Here is a 20,121-nt window from a genome sequence, read left to right on the forward strand (position 1 = left end):
GCTTTTAAGAGTTCTCCATGAAAACTCAAATATTTGGGGGGGTGGGGCAGAGAATCATCCAGTGGGTACACCACAGTCACTATGAGACACAAAAGTGGAAAGTTTGAAGGTAAAGCCAAAAGTGGCTAAGTTCTTCCAACCCATCTCTCTCCATCATCAGAGAGAATATCCCCCCAAAATGAGAAAACAATAAAACTCTAAATTAGTCCCCAGATTTCATGATAATATGTTAAAACATCTCTGACATTTGTTGCTTTACAGTAACATTAAAATATCCTCACCACAGACCATTAGAAATTCAAGTTATTGTCTCAGACTTACCTCTTTCAATTTAGACTGCAACCACTGGCCCACAATTGCCAAGCTATCTCGAGGACAAACAGCCCAAATCATTGTGAGAAAAATTAGACCTAGGAAATCCAATAAATGAACCACGCTGGCCTTTTCTGCCTGAGAATAATCACAATAATGAAAATTACACTTAATAAATTGAGACAGCACATGCTTACATTTTCTAGTTTGTCATGTGTAATCACATTAAATAACTTACGTTTAATGACCTTCACAAACTAAGACTGTAAGTTTTTTTTTTTTCTTCTGTGTGCTTTATCCTTTGCCAGTGTGCTTGTTCCATCCCTTGCTTACATACTTATTCTGTATATTCACTAGAGGTCCAGTGTGCACCACTGGGGTCCCTCAGCCTAGCCTGCGCCCTCTTACAATCTGGGACTCCTTGGGGGTTGTCGGACTGCTGGTTTCGGCCCAATCCCCGGCAGTCCAACATCCCCCAAGAGATGTAGTAGTGCATGAAGCGGCAGGAGGCTGAGGAAGAGCCCAAGCCTGGGCTTGGGGCTGCGCCGCACTGCTCCCACTCATACTGGCCCCACTGCACCTGCCACCACTGCTGCTCTGTAAGCTTGCTGAGCAGCACTCCTGCTGTGGGAGTGCAATGACCACCAGTGAGCAGCTCCTGCGTCTGCCCCCTGGTGGTCAGTGCAGTCATAGCAACCAGTCGACTGATCGCTTAGGCTTTTATATATATAGACTAGAGGCCCAATGCATGAAATTCATGCACGGGGGAGTGTGTCCCTCAGCCAGCCTGCACCCTCTCCAATCTGGGACCTCTCGAGGGATGTCCGACTGCCTGTTTAGGTAGGATCGGGCCTAAACAGGCAATCGGACATCCCTCTCACAATTCAGAACTGCTGGCTCCCAACTGCTTGCCTGCCTGCCTTCCTGATTGCCCCTAACTGCTTCTGCCTGCCAGCCTGATCACCCCCTAACCACTCCCCTGCCAGCCTGATTGATGCCTAACTGCTCCCCTGCCAGCTTGTTTGCCCCTAACTGCCCTCTCCTGCAGGCCTGGTCACCCCTAACTGCTCTCCCCTGCAGGACTGGGTCCCCCCCAACTGCCCTTCCCTGTAGGACCCTTCCCTGGGTCCCCCCCAACTGCCCTTCCCTGGGTCCCCCCCAACTTCCCTCCTCTACCAGCCTGGCGACCCCTAACTGCCCTCCCCTGCAGGCTTGATTGCTCCCAATTGCCCTCCCTTGCAGGCCTGGTCCCTCCCAACTTTCCTCCCCTGCTGGCCATCTTGTGGTGGCCATCTTATGTCCACATGGGTGCAGCCATCTTTGACCACATGGGGGCAGCCATTTGTGTTGGAGTGATGGTCAATTTGCATATCACTCTTTTATTAGATAGGATTCATTCATTCACATATACTGAACCACTTACTCAGATACAATGACAGGTTCATTAATCTCCGGTTTCTTATATTAACAATCATAGCAATCTCGTGAAATATGTATATTATCCCTATTTTATAGTTAAAGAAACTAAGATGGAGCCACAGCTATTAGAAAAAGGACAAGGAATCAAACCCAAGAAATTTTAGTTTCTAATATAGTTGCTAATTCTTTTTTTAAATCACATAAATGTGTTTATTAAACTTTTTGGACAGAGACTACACACTACCTAACACATGAAGCAGTTAAAACAAGGAACAATTCAGAAAAAAAGTTAGAAGTTTACTTTAAATAAAAATATTTGGCCATCATGACATAATATATGAAGTATGATTCACTTTACATGAGTTTGCAATTTTAAAAGTTTGGTATTTCTCACCAGGAAACTGGATTCTTTGAATTTTTGTATTTACTTATAGCAATAATCACAAAAGGCTTTACTTAAAATAGTTGTTTTTAGTAATAATATTTATAAGTTTAGTGCACAGGATTGTTCATTGTTAGACTGAAAACTGTATCTTCTTTAAAATATAAAAGCTTAACTGCTATTTTCACCAGTGTGAGCACAATAAAGTTTGACTGCAATCCAAAATATACTATCCCTCAAGGTATGGTGACAATGTTGCTAATACCGACAATATAGAAGTCATTATTTCAATGTATAAAACATGGCTGACAACTAAAAATAACCACTAGAATATTTCTCTTTACAATATAACCTGCCCTCTTGAAGCATTCTTTGTTTCACGATAAGAACTGTGGGTCAGCCATGGCTAGTGTTGCTAAGTGGTTAGAGCATCAGCCCACACACCCAAAGGTCGTGGGTTCAATTCCCAGTAAAGGGCATATACTGAGGTTGCAGTGTCAATCCCCAGCGTGGGAGGCAACCAATTGATGAGTCCCTCTCACATCCATGTTTCTTCCTCTCTCCCTCTCTCTCTCCTTTGCCCTCCATCCTTCCCTTCCACTCTCAATAAAAAACAATGGAAAAAATATCCTCGGGTGAGGATTAAAAAAAGAAAAGCATGATGGGCCATAAGAAACAATTGTGGAATTATTTTAGCATGAAAGAGTAAAATTCCAAATGGTGAAGTTGTTATAGAAGAGAACAATCTCTGTTATTAATTATCGAAGAATATAATTGCTATTATACAGAAAAATCTATGTTATTTGTGGACTAAAGAATACAACATAAAAGGCTCCATCAAATCAAAATGGAGACTCCTAAAAGAGAAAACACAGTGTTGATCATGTCTAAGACCTCTGCCAAAGTAATATTAGTAACTGTTTTCTATTTTTAAGGCTGCTATTTACTTTTCATGTCTCATCTAATTATTGTTCTTGTACTGACAGAGATGGTAACAATATGCTGAATGCAGCATTGAATGAGATGCCAGAAAAACAATGCACTAAATAGTAACAGGTTTTAAATGCTAAAAATGGCCAAAATTAATTGATTTTATAGTTCTGAAGCCATTTCTTGAAATCTATTTTAACTGCTCAGATTTATTCTTGTATATGTTTAAAGAAAATATTTTTAAATTTTTCCTACAACTAAGAAGAAATAAAGATTTTTACTATTTGTGCTTCAGATAAGCACAACTTTGGCCCACCTCATCTTATTAATACTCTAAGGAATAGGTAGAATTTGAGATGAATTTTAGAGAAATTAGTAATATTATCATTTCCATTTAAAGTTAATATTACTTGCATTTCCTATAGCATTTCACAATCCTTTCACTATTTACCTTCATGTTTCCAATTAAAGAGAATATACCTCTCTCTAATTATGTGGACAAAAGAGCCATGCATATTTTTAAAAACTTTTACTAAAGTATAATTGGCATACAATATTATATTAGTTTCAAAGAGTGATTCAACACTTATATACCTTATACATTATTCACCATAAGCTATTACAATATTTTGACTATATTCCCTGTGCTGTATATCAATAAATAAATGGATAAAAATGAATAAAAATAAAATATGAGTAAATAAATATAAACTTCTATGGGCTCACACCAAGTCAAACGAACAGATGCGCCTTCACAGGAACATGAATCAATCTGAATTCTGCAACCTATAAGAAAGTGCTGCCAACAACCAGATAACTGTGGTAAAAGGGAGCAACGATGGACTTGCAACAGAAGATCTGGTTTAAAGTCCCAACTCTTCCACTTTGTCACATCAGTGATGTTACTTAGAGCCTTCTTAAACATTGGTTTCCTCATAGACAATATAGGGATATTAAATACATACCTCATGAGGACGGCATTAAAATTATGAATGAGAAGGTACGTGTTAAAAAGCTCAATAAACTGTAAAATGGCAAGGTATCATTATTGTTTCTCTGCATTAATTATATATGTCATATCTTTCTAGACATTTTCAAAGATGCTCCAAGCTACCCTCAGAGAATGAATAAAAAAAGCAAGAAAACCAATTTACCCACTTAAATAGTAATATCACTTTCCTACAATTAATTTTCTGACTAGATTACCAGTATGTTAATAATTATAAAAAATTTTAAACCTAATTTGAAATAATTAGAGGTTGAGAATAATTACTTCTTAGCAAAAGAGACTGGTGATAAAAATAGTACTTAAGAGAAACACTAATTATTCAATATCAAATACTTAAACACCATAAAAACTCCCCAAATTAGACAATCATATTTTTTCAGGTAACAATAAGACAATAACTGGAAACTAAAATTCCATCCAAAAGAAAGAGGGGGAAAAAAAGAAACCTGAAAAGATTCAGCTCTTTAAAAGGTTTCACTTGCTAACTACAGTATTTCAACAACGGAGCGCTCACTTTAGGTACTTACAGCATGCTCAAGTACTGCATGTGCTATTTCATGGCCCAGAATGAAGGCGAGTTGGTGCACATTAACCACAGCATTGAAAAGCCCAGTGAAGACAAACACATGTCCATTCTGCACCATAAAGAAAATAATATAAGCAATTAGAACACCATAAGAAAACAAGGAAGTTAAATTTAACAATTAAAAATCAGGCTTGAGAACATTTACTTACTGGAAGCACAAAGGCATTTATATCGGGGGAATCAACCACATGAATGATCCACTTGATCTCGGAGATCCCTGGAATATCTTTATTGCATTCAATTAAATGATAAAACACTTCTTTAATGTTCAGGTACTGGGCATCTTTCTCAGTTAGCATATCATTTTTAAATTCTTCCATGTACTGAAAGATTAAAAAGAAAATTAGTTGTTAAGAGTTTTAGCTCGACAAAATGTTTATATCTTCATGAGAGTTATATGGTTACTTATTGTTGAACATTTTAATTTTTAATTATGTAAAAATCCGCATATATTAAGAACTCAAATTTCTCAAATTTGAATTTTCTTGCAAAGGCAATGTGGTTTCTCACAAATTGAATAAACTCTAATAAGTAAATTTTTTCACATAAATTAGTTCAGATAAAATCTTCATTCATCTTTTCTATTAGCCTATAAATAAATAAAATGCTTACATATTATTTCTATTTTTCTAAATATTTTAGAAAACAAAATATTGCCTAGAGAACATAAAGATTTCATATAAGAAAGTAAAATACAAAAGAAAATTATTTTCATAACCTCCTGAATAGAAAAACACCTTATACTTAAGAAGAAAGTTAAACCTCTACAAAAAAATCCCACATTTCATTAATTTTAAGTGTTTCATTCACACAGATTGAAAAGAAATTACTAAAATTTTAGAACTACTGGGCACATTATTTTCTCTATATTATGCTGAATGGTTAGGTATGAATAAAACAGACATTGATGGGGTTCAAGCAAAGGTTTTAATACAGAACTACCCAAGATGAAGCAGGCCAAAAGGACCCCCTACTGAACTCTTAGAATTAAAGAGCCCCAAACAAGTCTACTTTATTTATTCTATTTGGAGACATTTTGAAAGCCAAGCTTCAAAGATTATAATGAGAAATCTGACCTGTAATTCCTTCAAGCAGTAGTTAGGGAGATGAATCAAGATGAAGGCTGACAAAAAAAAAAACATGGGTCTCTTGACTCAACCTCTCACTGGGAACCCAAAGTCTTTACATCAGAGTGGGTAAAAGGGTCAAGGGGTAGAGAAGTTTCTGGACTCCTTGACATGGGAGCCCCACAAACTGTGGTACCAAAATCCACTGGTGAAGCCCTGGTGTGAGCCACAATTTGACTGAGAGAACATCAAGGTTTTTCCCCAATGAAAGGGTTGATGGATTATGAAAGCTGGAATGTTTAAACAGGCTTATGCAAATAACTTGTCTCCTTTACCTGAAAGTTTGATGGAAAAAGATATTCTGTCTGCTTGGGGAATGCTTACCCTACCAAGTGCTGTAAACCCAAAACTGTTAATAAAATCAGAATGGAGGCTAAAAAGAAAAGGAACCACGAATAAGGAAGAACTACTGCAATGACAGTGCTTAGTAACAGCCCTATAAGAACATGTGTTTGAATTTTTGTACCAAGCAGGTATTAAATTTGTAGGTTAAAAAATAAGAAATAAAGAAGAGCCCTAACCGGTTTGGTTCAGTGGATAGAGCGTCAGCCTGCGGACTGAAAGGTCCCAGGTTCAATTCCAGTCAAGGGCATGTACCTTGGTTGCGGGCACATCTCCAGTAGGGAGTGTGCAGGAGGCAGCTGATCAACGTTTCTCTCTCATCGATGTTTCTAAGTCTATCCCTCTCCCCTCCTCTCTGTAAAAAATCAATAAAATATATTTTTTTAAAAAAAGAAACAAAGAAGAAAATACATGTATGTACATGTATATCATTTTTTAAAGCTTCTTGGTAATGTGAATGGTAGAAGTTGGCCCATGTCAGAATTTCCCAAACACTTTCTTCAAACTTGCCTCTGACTAGACTATATTCTAAGAAACATCTCAAATCTCTGTATAAATTCTACTAGGAAGGATGTTCTAGTGAAAAAAAACCATTGTTATTTCTCTTCTTAATGATAACTTTCCATTGGCAAACTTGCAAACTCAGTTGGAACAAAAGAGATAAAGTTCTAACCCTGACAAAGCTATCCAGGGAGGCTATGAGACGTGAACACTGATTGAGCACACACTATGTGGGTGCTATGCACCGACGACAGAAGATGATCTGCCCTCGAGGAGCTCACTAGTAGTGCAAAATGTTCAGCCACCTGAGTTATACTCTCCAAGTAGCCAAGGCTTCTAAATTCCAACTTTATTTTGCATTCAAAAACTATCATAAATTGTCAAGACTGGTATTACAAAAAGAACCAAAAAACCTTTTAGTCTACTTAATTTTCAAGGTACAAACATCCAAGACTATAGACCTCAATATATACTAAGCACTGCTTTGTGCACTCACTATACTAGAGAAAATCATAAACAAAACAGATAGGGCCTCTGCCCCCATGGAGCTTACTCTAACAAGGAAGACAGATCAGCAAATAAGTAATGATGTAAAATAATTTATGTTACCCATGCGGTAAGTGCTCTCAAGGAAAAGCATAGTTTGCAAAGAGACAATGAAGTAGGAGAAATAACCCCAAGCACTGGGCACACTGCAAAGGCGCTGATCCATAATTCAGTTGATACGAAGGAGACCCCCTTAAGCCCAATGTAGCCCCTGCCTAACCCAGTTTGGATAATGAAGAAAAGCTCTCCTGAGAAAGTGGCATTTAAGCTGACCTGTGGTAAAGAGGAGTTAGCTAGGTGAATGGGAGGAAAGCAAGACCGTCAGTAGGAATACTAAATATGAAAGGTCTGAGCCTTTTCGGGGTGGGGAGCAAGCGGGGGTGGGGGGGTGCTAATTCCCTATCAAAGTCTACAATAAATATTTAAGAACCTTTCCTGCTTTCAGTATTATATTAAGCAATCTAATTAAAAACAATTCTTACTACTTACTGCTTCATATTCCAGTTCTGCTAAAAGACTGAAATGTTCTTTCCCCAACAGCAGTAGCTTGGTCCTTCCTGTGATTGGACTCACTTCCAGGTGAGTGAAGTAAAACACTACGAAGAGCAATCCAAAAGTACTCAACCCCAGGAATAGCTTCCATTTGTTCTTCCTTACACTTTCTTTAAACAGTTCCTTCTTGTTGGGAGGAAGTGCGTGCCACCATTTCCTTATGCCCCTAGAGCGAAAAGAAAAATTCAAGGTTCTGATAATAGTATCAGCACATATCACCAAAACGAAAGGCTTACTGCTAGAATTTTATGTCATCAAATACTTGAATTTATGATATTTCTCGGTATAAATGGTTTTTTCAGAAATGTATAAAATTCTTAGCTAACTGATGAAAAAATTAACTAGATAGAGCTATAGTTAAAAAGTCTAATGTTCATTTTAATTTTCTTCAGTTATTTTAAAGGTAAACGTCAAACGAGGGGGTATATTACTACAACTACCACTAGTTAACGCTGACTGACTGTTGACCACACACAATGTACTCTTCTAATCATTATACAGATGTCATCTCATTAACCTTCCTAAGAACGGTTACAGGAGAGAAATGGAGACGTAGGGAAGTTAAGCAATTTGTCCTAGGTCATAGAGGTGATGAGAGGAAAACCAAGCAATGAAGCAATGTGATTCCAGAGTCTGAGCCCTTGACCACGTCATAGGGAGTGGAGTGCCCACATGAACATCTCTACATTGAACCACCATTCTCTTCTCCACACTGCTCATCAGACCCCCAGCATAAGCTGCCAGCGCTTCAGCAAGAGAAACTACCTGAGCACTGATTTGAGAGATAAGTATTGCTCAGTAGCAGAAACTCCATCCCCTCTAGAACATGACAAAGGACAAGTAATAAGAGGAGAAGCAAAGAAAAGAAGGAAATCAGAGGTTTTATAGATAACACCTGGGGAGCTCCCATTTCTACCCGGCAACAACACTCCCTGATGCTTATCACAGCCCAGAGACATTCTGACAACAAGCAATGTTTTCAAGACTGGGACAGACATATTTTCCTGGCGAGTTCACCTGTAAAAGCACAACAGAAATATAAAACATGCACATCATTCTCTTGACAAAGATTTATTTTCTAACATAACTTCTTTAAATTATCTTAATTTTGTTGTCACACCGAAAATGCCTCTAAACTCCAGAGTCTAAAGAGTTTCAACCTGAAAAGATTAAACCAACCTATGAAGTATACTTACTTCCTATTTAAAACTTTACAAGACTTGTCATTATTGGTTTAAATTTATTTTTTTTAAAAAACATATTCTAAAAGAAAATTTACAGTTGTAACCACAATAAAAACATTAAAAATAAATAAATAATTTAAAAGGATGGAAAAGAGCTACTGGCCCAAGAACTCAGGCGGACCTGTGGCAAAGATTCTTTCCTCCAGCAAACTCAACTCGGGGTCTCCTGAACTCTTCTTCCACGAGGCCTTCACTTTCAGACGCTGCACTCTCCAGTTTTAGCCAGAAACCCCCACCCTCCATATCTGATTACCCTGGATACCTAACTGGGAGCTGCATCCTTCACCAGCCCCCAGGTGATACCCGATCACCCTCACCTGCCTTCAGCAAAATCCTGTTAGGTCTGTTCAGGCAGAATCTCCCCTTACTCCCAATGTTGCCTCTCATTTTCCATCCGCCAACCCCTGCCCTGTTCCTCGGCTAGAAATGAATTTCTACTTGCCCATGCTGTATTCAGAACGGACTCTGGTTCTACACTGAGGCCTCTTTCCCCTACTACAAGACTCTAGAATAAAATCTGTTTTTACTGCTTTAACTATGGCCGAGTTCTGGTTTTCTTCGACAGTGGTTACTTAAACTGAGAACTAATCTAGGTGTGTATTTTCTGCATGCTGATGCCAAATCATAAAGAACACAATAAATTACAGGGTACAAGTTTTCAATTTTGATAAAAACAAAATTGGGCTGGTATGAAAGTAAGAAGGCTAGAAGAAAGTTCACTGTTATTAAACATAAGAAAGCTTTAGGAAGAGATAATGCTTAACTTTACCTTTCTTCAATCTTCATGGAGCCAATAAGAGAAAACAGGCTTATGGGGAGAGGAAGTTAAATCAAATATAAAGTACTGCCATTTAGCTGTAAAAATGTTAATTATTATAAAGAACTACCAAGAGAAAAACAATAAAAATTTGTTGAAAATAGAATAGAAAAAAAATAAGTATATATTAATAGCTTAAGAATTAACTTGGCTAGGAGTGGGCCCATTCTTTGTTCTTTTTTTTTTTTTTTAATATTAACTCCTTCACTTTATTTTTTAATTTTCTTAAGAGAACTTTAAATTTTATTTTTCAATTACAGTTTACATTCAATATTATTTTGTATTAGTTTCAGGTGTAACAGCTCATTCTTTTTTAAAAATACATTTTTATTGATTTGAGAGAGAGAGAGGGAGAGAAGAAACATCAATGATGAGAATCATTGAGCAGCTGCCTCCTGCACGCCCCCTACTGGGGATGGAGCCTGCAACACAGCATGTGCCCTGACAGGGAATTAAACTGTGATCTCCTTACATACGTTTCGGCTCAACCACTGAGCCAATCCAGCTAGGCAAGCTCATTCTTAAATAAGCAACATTCTTCAGTTTCGTGATCCACTGCCTCAAATCCCATACAGTAAAAATGGGATGTTTGTAAAGCACTGTTCTTATCTATGAGTTATAATCAACATTTCTGATTCTCTTTGCAATCATGTATACAACGTCAATCTTTTAAAAAGTGCCTATGTGAGATATGTAAGAATAATTTTTAAAATATGCAGTAAATTATTTCAAGATTACTAAATCCTATATAACAAAACTGAATCTTAACTTTGAGCTAAATATGGGAGGGAAATCTAACGAATTTTCCTTCAAAGTGTAGTTTTACCAATATCCTTTAATACAAAAGTTTATTTTTTTTTAAAGCATTTTACCTGCCAACAATGATTGCCAGTAGTTTCTGCACTGGTTTAAGAATTATCCACAAGAGAGGAATGGGAGCAGCTTGACACCGTGGAGAAGTGTGGAAACTCCTGATGTCTCTTATGGGAAAGCAGCTTAGAGGATGCAATACTGAAAGAGCAGGACCTACTGCAACTTCTTCTATCAGTTTCTGTCTTGGAAAAGAGTCACGCCGTGCTGTACATTTATTGCCCTTGCTTTTAAGACTCGAGAGGTATCCTGTCCTTCTGTTATTAAAAGTTCTGTAGAAATAAGAGTTTCCAGGCAGAGAAGTCAACCTATTACACCGCTTTACTCCCAGTTTACATTCAATATTATTTACTATGTGGTGAACTTGGACTTGATGACAGTCCAGTGAGGTTATAGCTGTTGTGTTACATTTTCTCCAGTTGGTCAGTAAGTTAAATCGGGAGGAAACACAGTTTCTAGTAGCAGACTGCAATCCATAGACAAAGCTCATCTTTCTTTTGCTTGATTATCTAGAACAACAACAACAAAAAAGAAACTATAAATATCTCTGGAAAATATTTATTTACCAAACTGGAAACACAACACTTTAGGAAATAGGTGTGCCAGTCCTTCCTTTAACACATCTCGCACTAAATTACCTGGGGTTTCTCAGCCCTACAGCAGTGCGTTTGAGCAATACAAACCGAAGAGGCTTCACTTACTTTTTTCTTATTCTTCAACATGTACTTTCAAAACTTTTCTTCTTGCCATTTTTTATTTTTACTTGGAGGAAGTCTATTTTTCTTTTTAATCCTCACCCAAGGACATGTTATTGAGAGAGAAACATCAATCAGTTGCCTTCCCCTATGCACCCCAACCGGGGATGGAACCCACAACCTAGGTATGTGCCCTGACCGGAAATCGAACCCACAACCTTTCAGTGTATGGGACGACACTCCAACCAACTGAGCCACATCGGCCTGGGCAGACACCTATTTTTATTTTAATGCTAAATTATTTGGGGGATAAGAAATGGATTACATAAAAACAGTATTGGCAGTAATGGGGTGGGGAGGGGGTGGGAGAAGCAGGTAACGCTTATAAGCCTAACTTGTAAGATGTTGTTGTTGTTTTTTAAATACAAATTTATTTATTTCAGAAAAACACTGGCACTTCTGGTTGGGGTAAAGATGGCGTGAGACCAGACGTATCCTCCCACCTAAAACAACTAAAGATACAGACAGAATAAGTAAACAATGGTTTGAACACCCCGGACATTAGGCAATGAAGGTGAATATTAGCAGAGCCATACTGATGTAAATACAGATTCATGCCCACCTAAAGGAGGTCCAACAAGCACAATGGAATTTGGGCTTTGTGTTGCCAAATGTTCCAATCTTCTCAAGGAAAGCCAGAAATCAGGCTCTATGTGAAAGTTATGAATTTAAAAATGTTGGCAACCAACTTAAAAAAAAAAAGTAACCACCTTGACTGAACAAACGTAGCCAGACCCCATTCAGTGTTTGATCTCTGAATCATGTTCTTCATTCATTCATTAAATAGTTCATTAGAAGTGTACTACCTGCCATACCATATGCCATTCTAAATGCCAGAAATAGCACCGGAAACATAACAGCCAAAAATCTCTCCCCTTCCCAATTTGCAAAAATGGTAATGCTAAACTATGGTAGCATATACAAATATAAGTAAATCCAAAGGAATGTACACCAAACTATTCATGGTGGTTATTTTGGGTGGCAGGATGGTGGCTATAAGGGATTTAATGTTTCCATCATATATACCTCAGTGCTGTTTAAGTTTTTACAGCATCTATTACTACTTTTGTAAGCCTCCAAACCAATAAAGGCAACCATTTTCGTAATTTCCATTGGTTTCCACTGGCTTCAAAAAACTCCTCCAATATGGTAGACCAGGCCTCCCACTATTTCTCCAGGCATCTTCCCCACCTCTCCTCCACCGACTCCTGAGCTCCAGACCCACTGATGTACTCACACTTCTCAGAAAAGCTGTCCTCTCTAGGACAACACACGTCTATTTACACTACTTAGCTCTGCCCATTGCCAAGCAAACTCCTGCTCAACTCTCAGGACTTCTGCGAAATTTTTAAAAAGTGCTCTACTGACACAGAACGCATAACGTTATACCAATATAAGTTTTAAAAAATTTTATAATTTACATCACTGACAATCAAGTGTCACCTAGAACAGCAATAGTGCCTGATAGTTCATAATCCTTGGCTTATCCTTAAGAAAGGGGAAAGAATGGGAGAGAAATCTATACATTTTCAAAGAGCCCCTCACTAGACTACACAGAGCAGAAGAAAAAAAAACACCAGGGCTGACACATCCACTACAAAGAACTGAAGGGGGTCAACAAACATAGCTGGCAGACATCTAGGATTACGAAATTAATGATGTGAGAAAATTAAACAACTTGGATTGTTAGCCTCTAAGAACATTTCAGATCCTTAATTCTTTAAGTACCATCTCAGAATGAGCAAGTACAGCACTCACTGGCACTCACAGCTGAAGCCTGGAAGACAGTTTTAACAACGCCGCTGAAAATGACTATTTCTCCTCTAGTTTCTATGGAAACAGCTGTCAGATTGGCAAAAATAGGGCATGTACTTTAAAATAATCATTCAAGCAAAGTACACACATGATGGAAGGCTTTAAAAAAATAAACTGGAAGGCAACAGACTTGGTTCTTAAGCTTCCAAATGTCAGACTGCACCCTCCCCTCCACGCGGCTGAGAATGCGGATTTGTACCCAAATCCTTTTAGGGGGGCGTTGGGCATTGGTCAGCGCCGCTGTCATTGACCGAGCCCTGAATTCCAAATGAGGTCTTTTCATCCCCGCGGACTGAAATCTCACTGAGGCCCGCGTGGCTTAATAAAACTCTCGCTCCACTTTACACACGCAAGTGACGTTACTTAAATAGTTTTTTTCCTTAAGTGATTGTTGTAGACAAGCTTATGTAGACGTTTGCACAGGAATTTTTTCTATTTCTCATTAGCAGGTTCAGGCAGGAAAACTTATTTCTCTAGGAGCGAGGAGTAAGAGAGGGCGTGACGCTAGGGCGCCTCCAGCGGCGGGAAGCGGAGTCCCCAGGGGACGTGGCGCAGGATGCGGGGTAGTGAGATAAACAGGAACCGCAGACCAGCAGGAAAGCTTAAGCGGGGAGGGGAGGAGAGGAGGGGGAGCGGAGTGTCTTCCCGGAAAGCACGGCCACCGGACAATTGCAACTCCCGTGGTGCCCGGGCAGCACCCGGGGTCCTGCATTTCACACCAAGAGGAGGGGGAAGAAGGACGCTTTCTGCCCACCTATTCCTTTTCTACTCACCCCTCTCTCCCCATTCCCGCTCGGGCACCCCTCCGTTTCTCCCCGCCTCCACCCCAGCCTTCGCCACCCCAACCCCGCCGGGTCCCCGGGGACCCCCGATCCTCACCCCAGTGCTCCTGGAACTCCCCACCCCTGGGCCCGGCCAACTCAGAAAGGCAGGGCAAAGGCGTCCCCACGCGGACGGACGCCAGCAGTGGCGAAAGCACCACGGCTCCTCCCACCGCACCCGGCGCAAGCGCACTCCCCGCCAGGAGCCCCGCCCCTCGCTCCTGCCCTCCACTGGGCCGGCGAGCCTTTTGCTCCACCCACTCCGGCAGTCTGCGCCCGGGCCCCAAGTCGTCCCTGCGGGTAGGCGGGCCCTGCGCCGACTGTGCAGACTGTGGTGCTCTGCCGCCACCGCGTGGCCAGAAGAGGGACGTGGCATTGGGCTGGGCTGCTTGCCTGGGAACAGCTTCAGTTGGGTGTCTTGGAACCTGACTTAGCTGAGCCCGTGATATAAAGAATGATCCAGGTAAGATTGCGCCTGCTGCAGGTTTGTAGGCAGTGCCAGCCAAGAGGAAAAAGACTCGGCTTCCAAAAGACTAAAGATTTCTTGACCCTGAAGTTGCACTGATAGTAGCCTCTGGAATGTGAGAACTCTCTGCTTTCCCATGACTTGTGGAGAGGCACATTTTAAGAAAGATGAAGTAGCCCTGGCTGGTTTGGCTCAGTGGATAGAGTGTTGGCCTGCGGACTGAAGGGTCCTGGGTTTGATTCCAGTCAAGGGCACAGGCTGGATCCCCAGTTGGGGCGTGCAGGAGGCAGCTGGTCAACAATTCTCTCTCATCATTGATGTTTCTATCTCTCTCTTCTCCCTCCCTTCCTCTCTGAAATCAATAAAAATATTTTTTTAAAAAACCTAATATTGTCATAGTTTATTTAAAAAAGAAAGAAAGATGAAGTATAATCTGAAGCATCTTGAAATTTGTTGAAAATAGCAGACTAAAAAACAATGTGTATGGTTCACTTCATTCATTCCACCAAAAACTATTTATCGATCACCACATGCATTTGGAGGTTCTGGGGAAACAGCAGTGAACAAGACTTTCAGAGCTTATATCACCTTGAGGACAGATAGGTGATAAGCAAGTAAACAAGTAAATAAAGAAGATCCTATGTAATAAAAGGCTAATATGCAAATTGTCCTCTTGACGGGGAGTTCGACAGTGGGCAGGGCCCGCCCACCAACCGCCCGCTGCCCCTCCCCCAGGCTGGCCCAGCCTGATCTCACCCATGCACAAATTCGTGCACTGGGCCTCTAGTATAAGATAATTATGTGATTTCATATTAGTTGGACTTAATTCTTTGCACAATGAAAAAAATCTTAAAGGATATAAACACTATGAACAATTTTAGGTGTCCCTTTTAAAAGGTTTATAAGTAATTTTTTCTTTTATCTTGCTTATGTGTTTTATAATTTCCCCTTTACTTTGAAGCAACTATCCTGGCAGTCCCCTGACCACTAGTTCCCTGAAAACAGAAGTGACAGGTCCCTGAATCTTCATGATTTGATATCTCCCACCCTCTGAAGTGCATGTGTCTTACCAAGGTTTCCTGTGTACTAGATGCCTCTTGCTAATCTTGCACAATTAGCATGGTGGCATCAATGGGTGTGATGTTCCGTAGGCTGTCCAGGTGGCCCAGGTCCTTGAGGACTGTATTAGACAGATCACAGAGCTGGCACAATGGCTGTGTACTGCATGGTTAGGTCTTGTCTGCAGTAGTCTATCAAACATTCCCCTGATTTCTGAAGGGGCCAGACTAGCAAATTAAATGGAGATGTGATAGGATGGACCATTCCTGCATCCTTTCAGTCTCTAGGAGTGACATTGATCTTCACCATCACCACCCTCATTTCCTTGGATGGAGTATTGGTTTTGATTTATTATCTCAAGTTGGTAGAGAATGAGCCATTTCAGAAGGCTTTCACTTGGTCTCCCCCACCATGAGAACTGAAGGTTAAGACCTGATATGGAGCTTGCTCCCGCTACCCTATATATCTCCTCAGGTGCTGGGGGAACGACCACTGGATGGAGCTATAGACCCGTGGACCCATTGTAAGCTGGCTATTGTGCAGCACTCTGCTTATTATCTGGCCTCCATAAGTGCCCACTCTCACAGAGGGCCCAGGATAATACTTTGGGTTTCTGGGTAACAAGATCCTTCCAGACCCTGCACAATGCCTGGGGATTTCTCTTTCCCCAACATGCTGTTCGCTGAGAAAATGATTGTAGGTATTAGAATAACCATTACAGTAAATACCTGTTTCAGTGTGACTGGGTCCTTCTTCCTAGGGACCCCACCCACCTTTTAAGTCATGGGCTCTCTGTGGTCTGGTTCTGGAAATTGACTCGGATCTGAGAACTGAGCAAGAAGGATGCCTTTTTGTTGAGGCAACTGCCCTCAGACTCCTGCTCCTCCATTCTTGCCTACTTCTGGTTATAGATGTTAAACAGCACCCTGTTGGCTACCCATTGATTTTTCCCCCAGGGACACCTTGTACTATTAAATTCCTTCACAGCCTCCTGCATATCAAGCCCCCTAGGTGCCCCCCTGACCTTGCCAGCTGTTATAGCAATGGCTAGAGCCTGCAGCCTCCAGACTTGTGGGAGTTATAGCCACCACCTGGCTTCTATTACCTCTGTGACTCCCTGGATGGTATCCGGCCCAGCCCTGTGTCTCTTACCATCATCCCAGACCTGCACCCTGAACTCTTTTGTGATGCAGGTGCTCCTCTCGCATGGCCTGTGTATGTGGTCTGTCCTTTGATCCTCCTCTGGAACATAACCCTCTTCCTGGTCACCTGGCTCCACACAATAAATCACTTCAGCAAGCCTACTTCCCTCCTGCAGCGGCCTGGGCAATTCAGCTGCCTTCCTCCCTGGAGATTTCCTTTGGCTGCCTCATCCAAAATATGCCTTTTCCCCAGGGACAGCATGCATGCAATGACCAGGCAACCTGGGGAATGGGGGGGCGGGGGGTGTACAAAGGCCTGGCCACTGTACTTCAATTGAGGACAACACTGCAGGGCCATCCCAGCTCCAGAGCTATCCACGGATTGGCTGAGAAGCCCCCTTCTGCCTCCGCCCAGTCCTCTTTCCTTTACCCCCTTGTAGGTGTTGTCCCTGAGGACCACGCCCACCCCCTCAACAACCTCCCGCACAGATTTAGCTCAGAGGCTGTTTGCAGGGAGCCCAACTTCAAGCAACTGCATTGTCCCCAGAAGTGGAAGCTGCTTTGATACAGAAAGTCTTTCATGCACGCCTCCATGAGGAAGTTCTAGAGGCTGAATACTGAATTAAAGGAGAGACTGACTCTGAAGAATGATGAGGCACGACCTGTCTTAGAACCAGGTGTAGACTGCTGATCTCGATTCAGGCTGAGAGCAGATGAGGTGGCCACAGGATTTGATATGGGCTGCAATGGGTGGGTGACCTTTCATTATTATTATTTTTTAAATATGCCAGGCATGACTGTTCCAAATGTTGGAAATGACTGGTTCTGAATCTGAATTCACCCCAAACATAGACAATTGCAACATCTTCATTTGTATATTCTACTCTCACAAAAATTGGCTCAAGGTTTTCTTCATCCACGTATTTATCTTCCTTTACTTTCTTCTTCTGTCATCCCAGCCCTTCTTTCCATTTAACATGAACAGACATGCCATTTTATTTTATTTTTCCCTTGGAGAGAGTGGTCACACCAGGTTTCACCATCGAATTTTTATAAATCACCACCTGGATTGTTATTGCACCAGTCAACACCAGCTTGCTGACTGGTTTCCCTGCCTCCAATTCATCCCTCTTGTCTAAACAGCAACCAACCAGTTCCTGGTTAAGGGGCGGGCGGGGGGAGGAGTGCTCCAAGATGATTCAGTATGGTCCATCTAGCTCCAGGCTGGGCCCTGAGGAAGGCCACAGCTTGGCCGTGGTCTTGCTCACTCACCAGAGATGAGCTCTCCAGAGATTCCAGGTGAGCACTTTTCTTTATTGCACAAATAAAATATTAATACCCCAGAAAAGCAAAACCAAAAGAGAAAACCACCCTTAATCTCACTACCCAAAGATAACCACTGTTAGCATTTTGATGTGTAACCCTCTTGAAATGCAAGGTTAAAATTACTGAAAATACGTAATACTTTGATAGGATGAAATGTTTCTTACCATCATTAATGTGCATTCCTTTCATTCCTCATGATGTAAACACTTTTTCATGCTTATCTGTTGGATTTCTTCTTTAGCAAGTTGCCTGTTCATGCCCTTAACCCATTTTTCTATTAAATATTTACTTTCATTAGAGTGAGCTGTAAAAATGTTTTATCTATGTAATAATTGCCTGTTGTTTATGTAGCTTGATGTTTGTCTTTCAACGTCGTTACTTCATGTACACATATATGCATCATTTTTAAAATTTTTATATGGACAAATTTGTCCAATTTTGTATTGTGGTTTCTGCTTTTGATGTCATATTTACCTTCAGTCTCAATCCCAAATTTATGTACTTACCAATTTTTCCTAGTAAGTCAATGACTTTGTTTTTCCTTAAATCTACCAGGAATTTATTTCAGTGGAAGGTAGGACAGAAAAATATAGTCTAAAATATTTTCTGAATGGTTAGGCCAAGGGGACTTTTACAACATGTGTCCATCTCATGGGGAGGCCCAGCAAGGTAACTGCTGTCCCAACAATTTACTGAATAACCCAAACTTTCCTACTGACTGGAAGTGTCACTTTTGTTATATACTAAATTCTCTTAAATACCCACATCTGTTGCTGGACTGTACCTTTTGTTCCCTTCTCTATTCTGGCACTAGTATGTGATTCAACGTATTCTAACTTTACGATTTCGATTTCATGTTCAAATATTTCCTGGCTCTTCTTACACATTTGACCTTCAAGAACTTTAGAACTATTTGTTAAGGCTTCCCCACCAAAAATGCATTCGTACGTTGATTTTTTTTTTTATTGCTGCTATTTTTAAATTCAGATTAATTCTGAGGAAATTTATACCTTTGCAATATTGAACCTATCAATCCAGGAAACTGACATGTGTCTCCATTTATCCAGGTCTTCTTTTATGTCTCTCCATAAAGTTTTACAGTGTTATTACATGGTTCAAAGCATGTGTTTTTTTAAAATGAACTATAATTTTGATTTCTTAGGATTACAAAAGCTCAGGACTGGAAGGGACTTAAAAATCTTCTCATCCTTTCCGCCCGACTGTTGTAGCCATCATGGACACGAGTGGTATGCAGCCTTATCAAGTATCCAGGGTTACCCAGGTGCTAGGCAGGACCGGTTCCCAGGGACCGTGCACGCAGGTCCACGTGGAATTCATGGACCACACGAGCCGCTCCATCATCCTCAACGTGAAAGGCCCTGTGCGCCAGGGCCACGTGCTCACTCTATTGGAGGCAGAGCGAGAAGCTGGAGGCCGTGCTGAATTTGTGTCTGGGTCCTGGCTGTCTGGGTGAACCACATAGCCCATGGGGAAGATGCTCCACTGTTAATAAAGCGTATATATATAAAATCTCATCACTGAGACTGCCTCTCAACCAACCAAAAGTCTGGGTGTACTTGCGAGGGGGGGGGGGGGGTATGTGTGTAACATGATGACATAATACTGTATGTATTTTTTGTGACTTCCAGTTTATCAGTTGAACAACAGATCTTGGAGAAATGTCTGTATCAATGAATATAGATCAACTTAATCCATTTTAATCACTGCATGGTGTTCTATGGAAAGGATATTGCATCATTTAATTAATTATCCTCCTGTTTAGCTATTTTAAACATTTATTAATTATGTTTTATTGCATCATTTATTAATTATTCTCCTGTTTTAGCTATTTCCATTGTTTTGCTGTTATAAATAACTCAGCTTACAACCTTGAAACCCTAACTAAAATCAAAGTCCTTCAAATTCAAGAGCACAAAACCACTACCTGCAAAGTCCCCCTCCCCAAAGTCACCACCAGGGGGCAGAATGCCTATTCAAATAAAGCCTCTGGAACAGCCCTTCAGTCTGTTCAACAAACATTTATTGAACGTGTGTTATACAGTAAACTCTGGACCCCTTTAGTACACTAATCTCAATACA

At 40.7% G+C, this 20,121-nt stretch overlaps 2 protein-coding genes across 7 annotated transcripts in view; one reads left to right on the plus strand and one right to left on the minus strand.

The window, feature by feature from the left end:
* Nucleotides 1–14,180, minus strand: part of OMA1 (OMA1 zinc metallopeptidase) — a 43,970-nt gene extending 29,790 nt beyond the window's left edge. For 3 of the 6 annotated variants that reach the window (XM_054720731.1, XM_008139367.3, XM_054720734.1), the window contains exons 1-6: nt 14,087–14,180; nt 10,640–11,146; nt 7,644–7,872; nt 4,788–4,961; nt 4,580–4,687; nt 322–450 (exon numbers count right to left, since the gene is read on the minus strand). In XM_054720731.1, the coding sequence (XP_054576706.1) occupies nt 322–450; nt 4,580–4,687; nt 4,788–4,961; nt 7,644–7,872; nt 10,640–11,127 (1,128 nt within the window). In that variant the 5' untranslated portion in view covers nt 11,128–11,146; nt 14,087–14,180. Of the gene's footprint in view, nt 1–321; nt 451–4,579; nt 4,688–4,787; nt 4,962–7,643; nt 7,873–10,639; nt 11,147–11,338; nt 11,466–14,086 lie in introns of those variants that run through there. The other 3 variants (XM_054720733.1, XM_054720732.1, XM_054720730.1) reach the window with 2 other exon arrangements.
* A 5,075-nt stretch (nt 14,181–19,255) lies between these two features.
* LOC103284231 (40S ribosomal protein S28-like) lies at nt 19,256–19,495 on the plus strand. Its single transcript, XM_054720751.1, has one exon. The coding sequence runs from the start codon at nt 19,256–19,258 to the stop codon at nt 19,493–19,495; it is 240 nt and encodes a 79-aa protein (XP_054576726.1).
* Nucleotides 19,496–20,121: the final 626 nt, after the last annotated feature.

This window comes from Eptesicus fuscus, chromosome 9, assembly GCF_027574615.1.
Source record: "Eptesicus fuscus isolate TK198812 chromosome 9, DD_ASM_mEF_20220401, whole genome shotgun sequence".
Taxonomy (NCBI): Eukaryota; Metazoa; Chordata; class Mammalia; order Chiroptera; family Vespertilionidae; genus Eptesicus; species Eptesicus fuscus.

Coding starts and splice junctions, on each gene's coding strand:
- LOC103284231 (XM_054720751.1), top strand. CDS start 19,256: ATGGACACGAGTGGTATGCAGCCTTATCAAGTATCCAGGGTTACCCAG.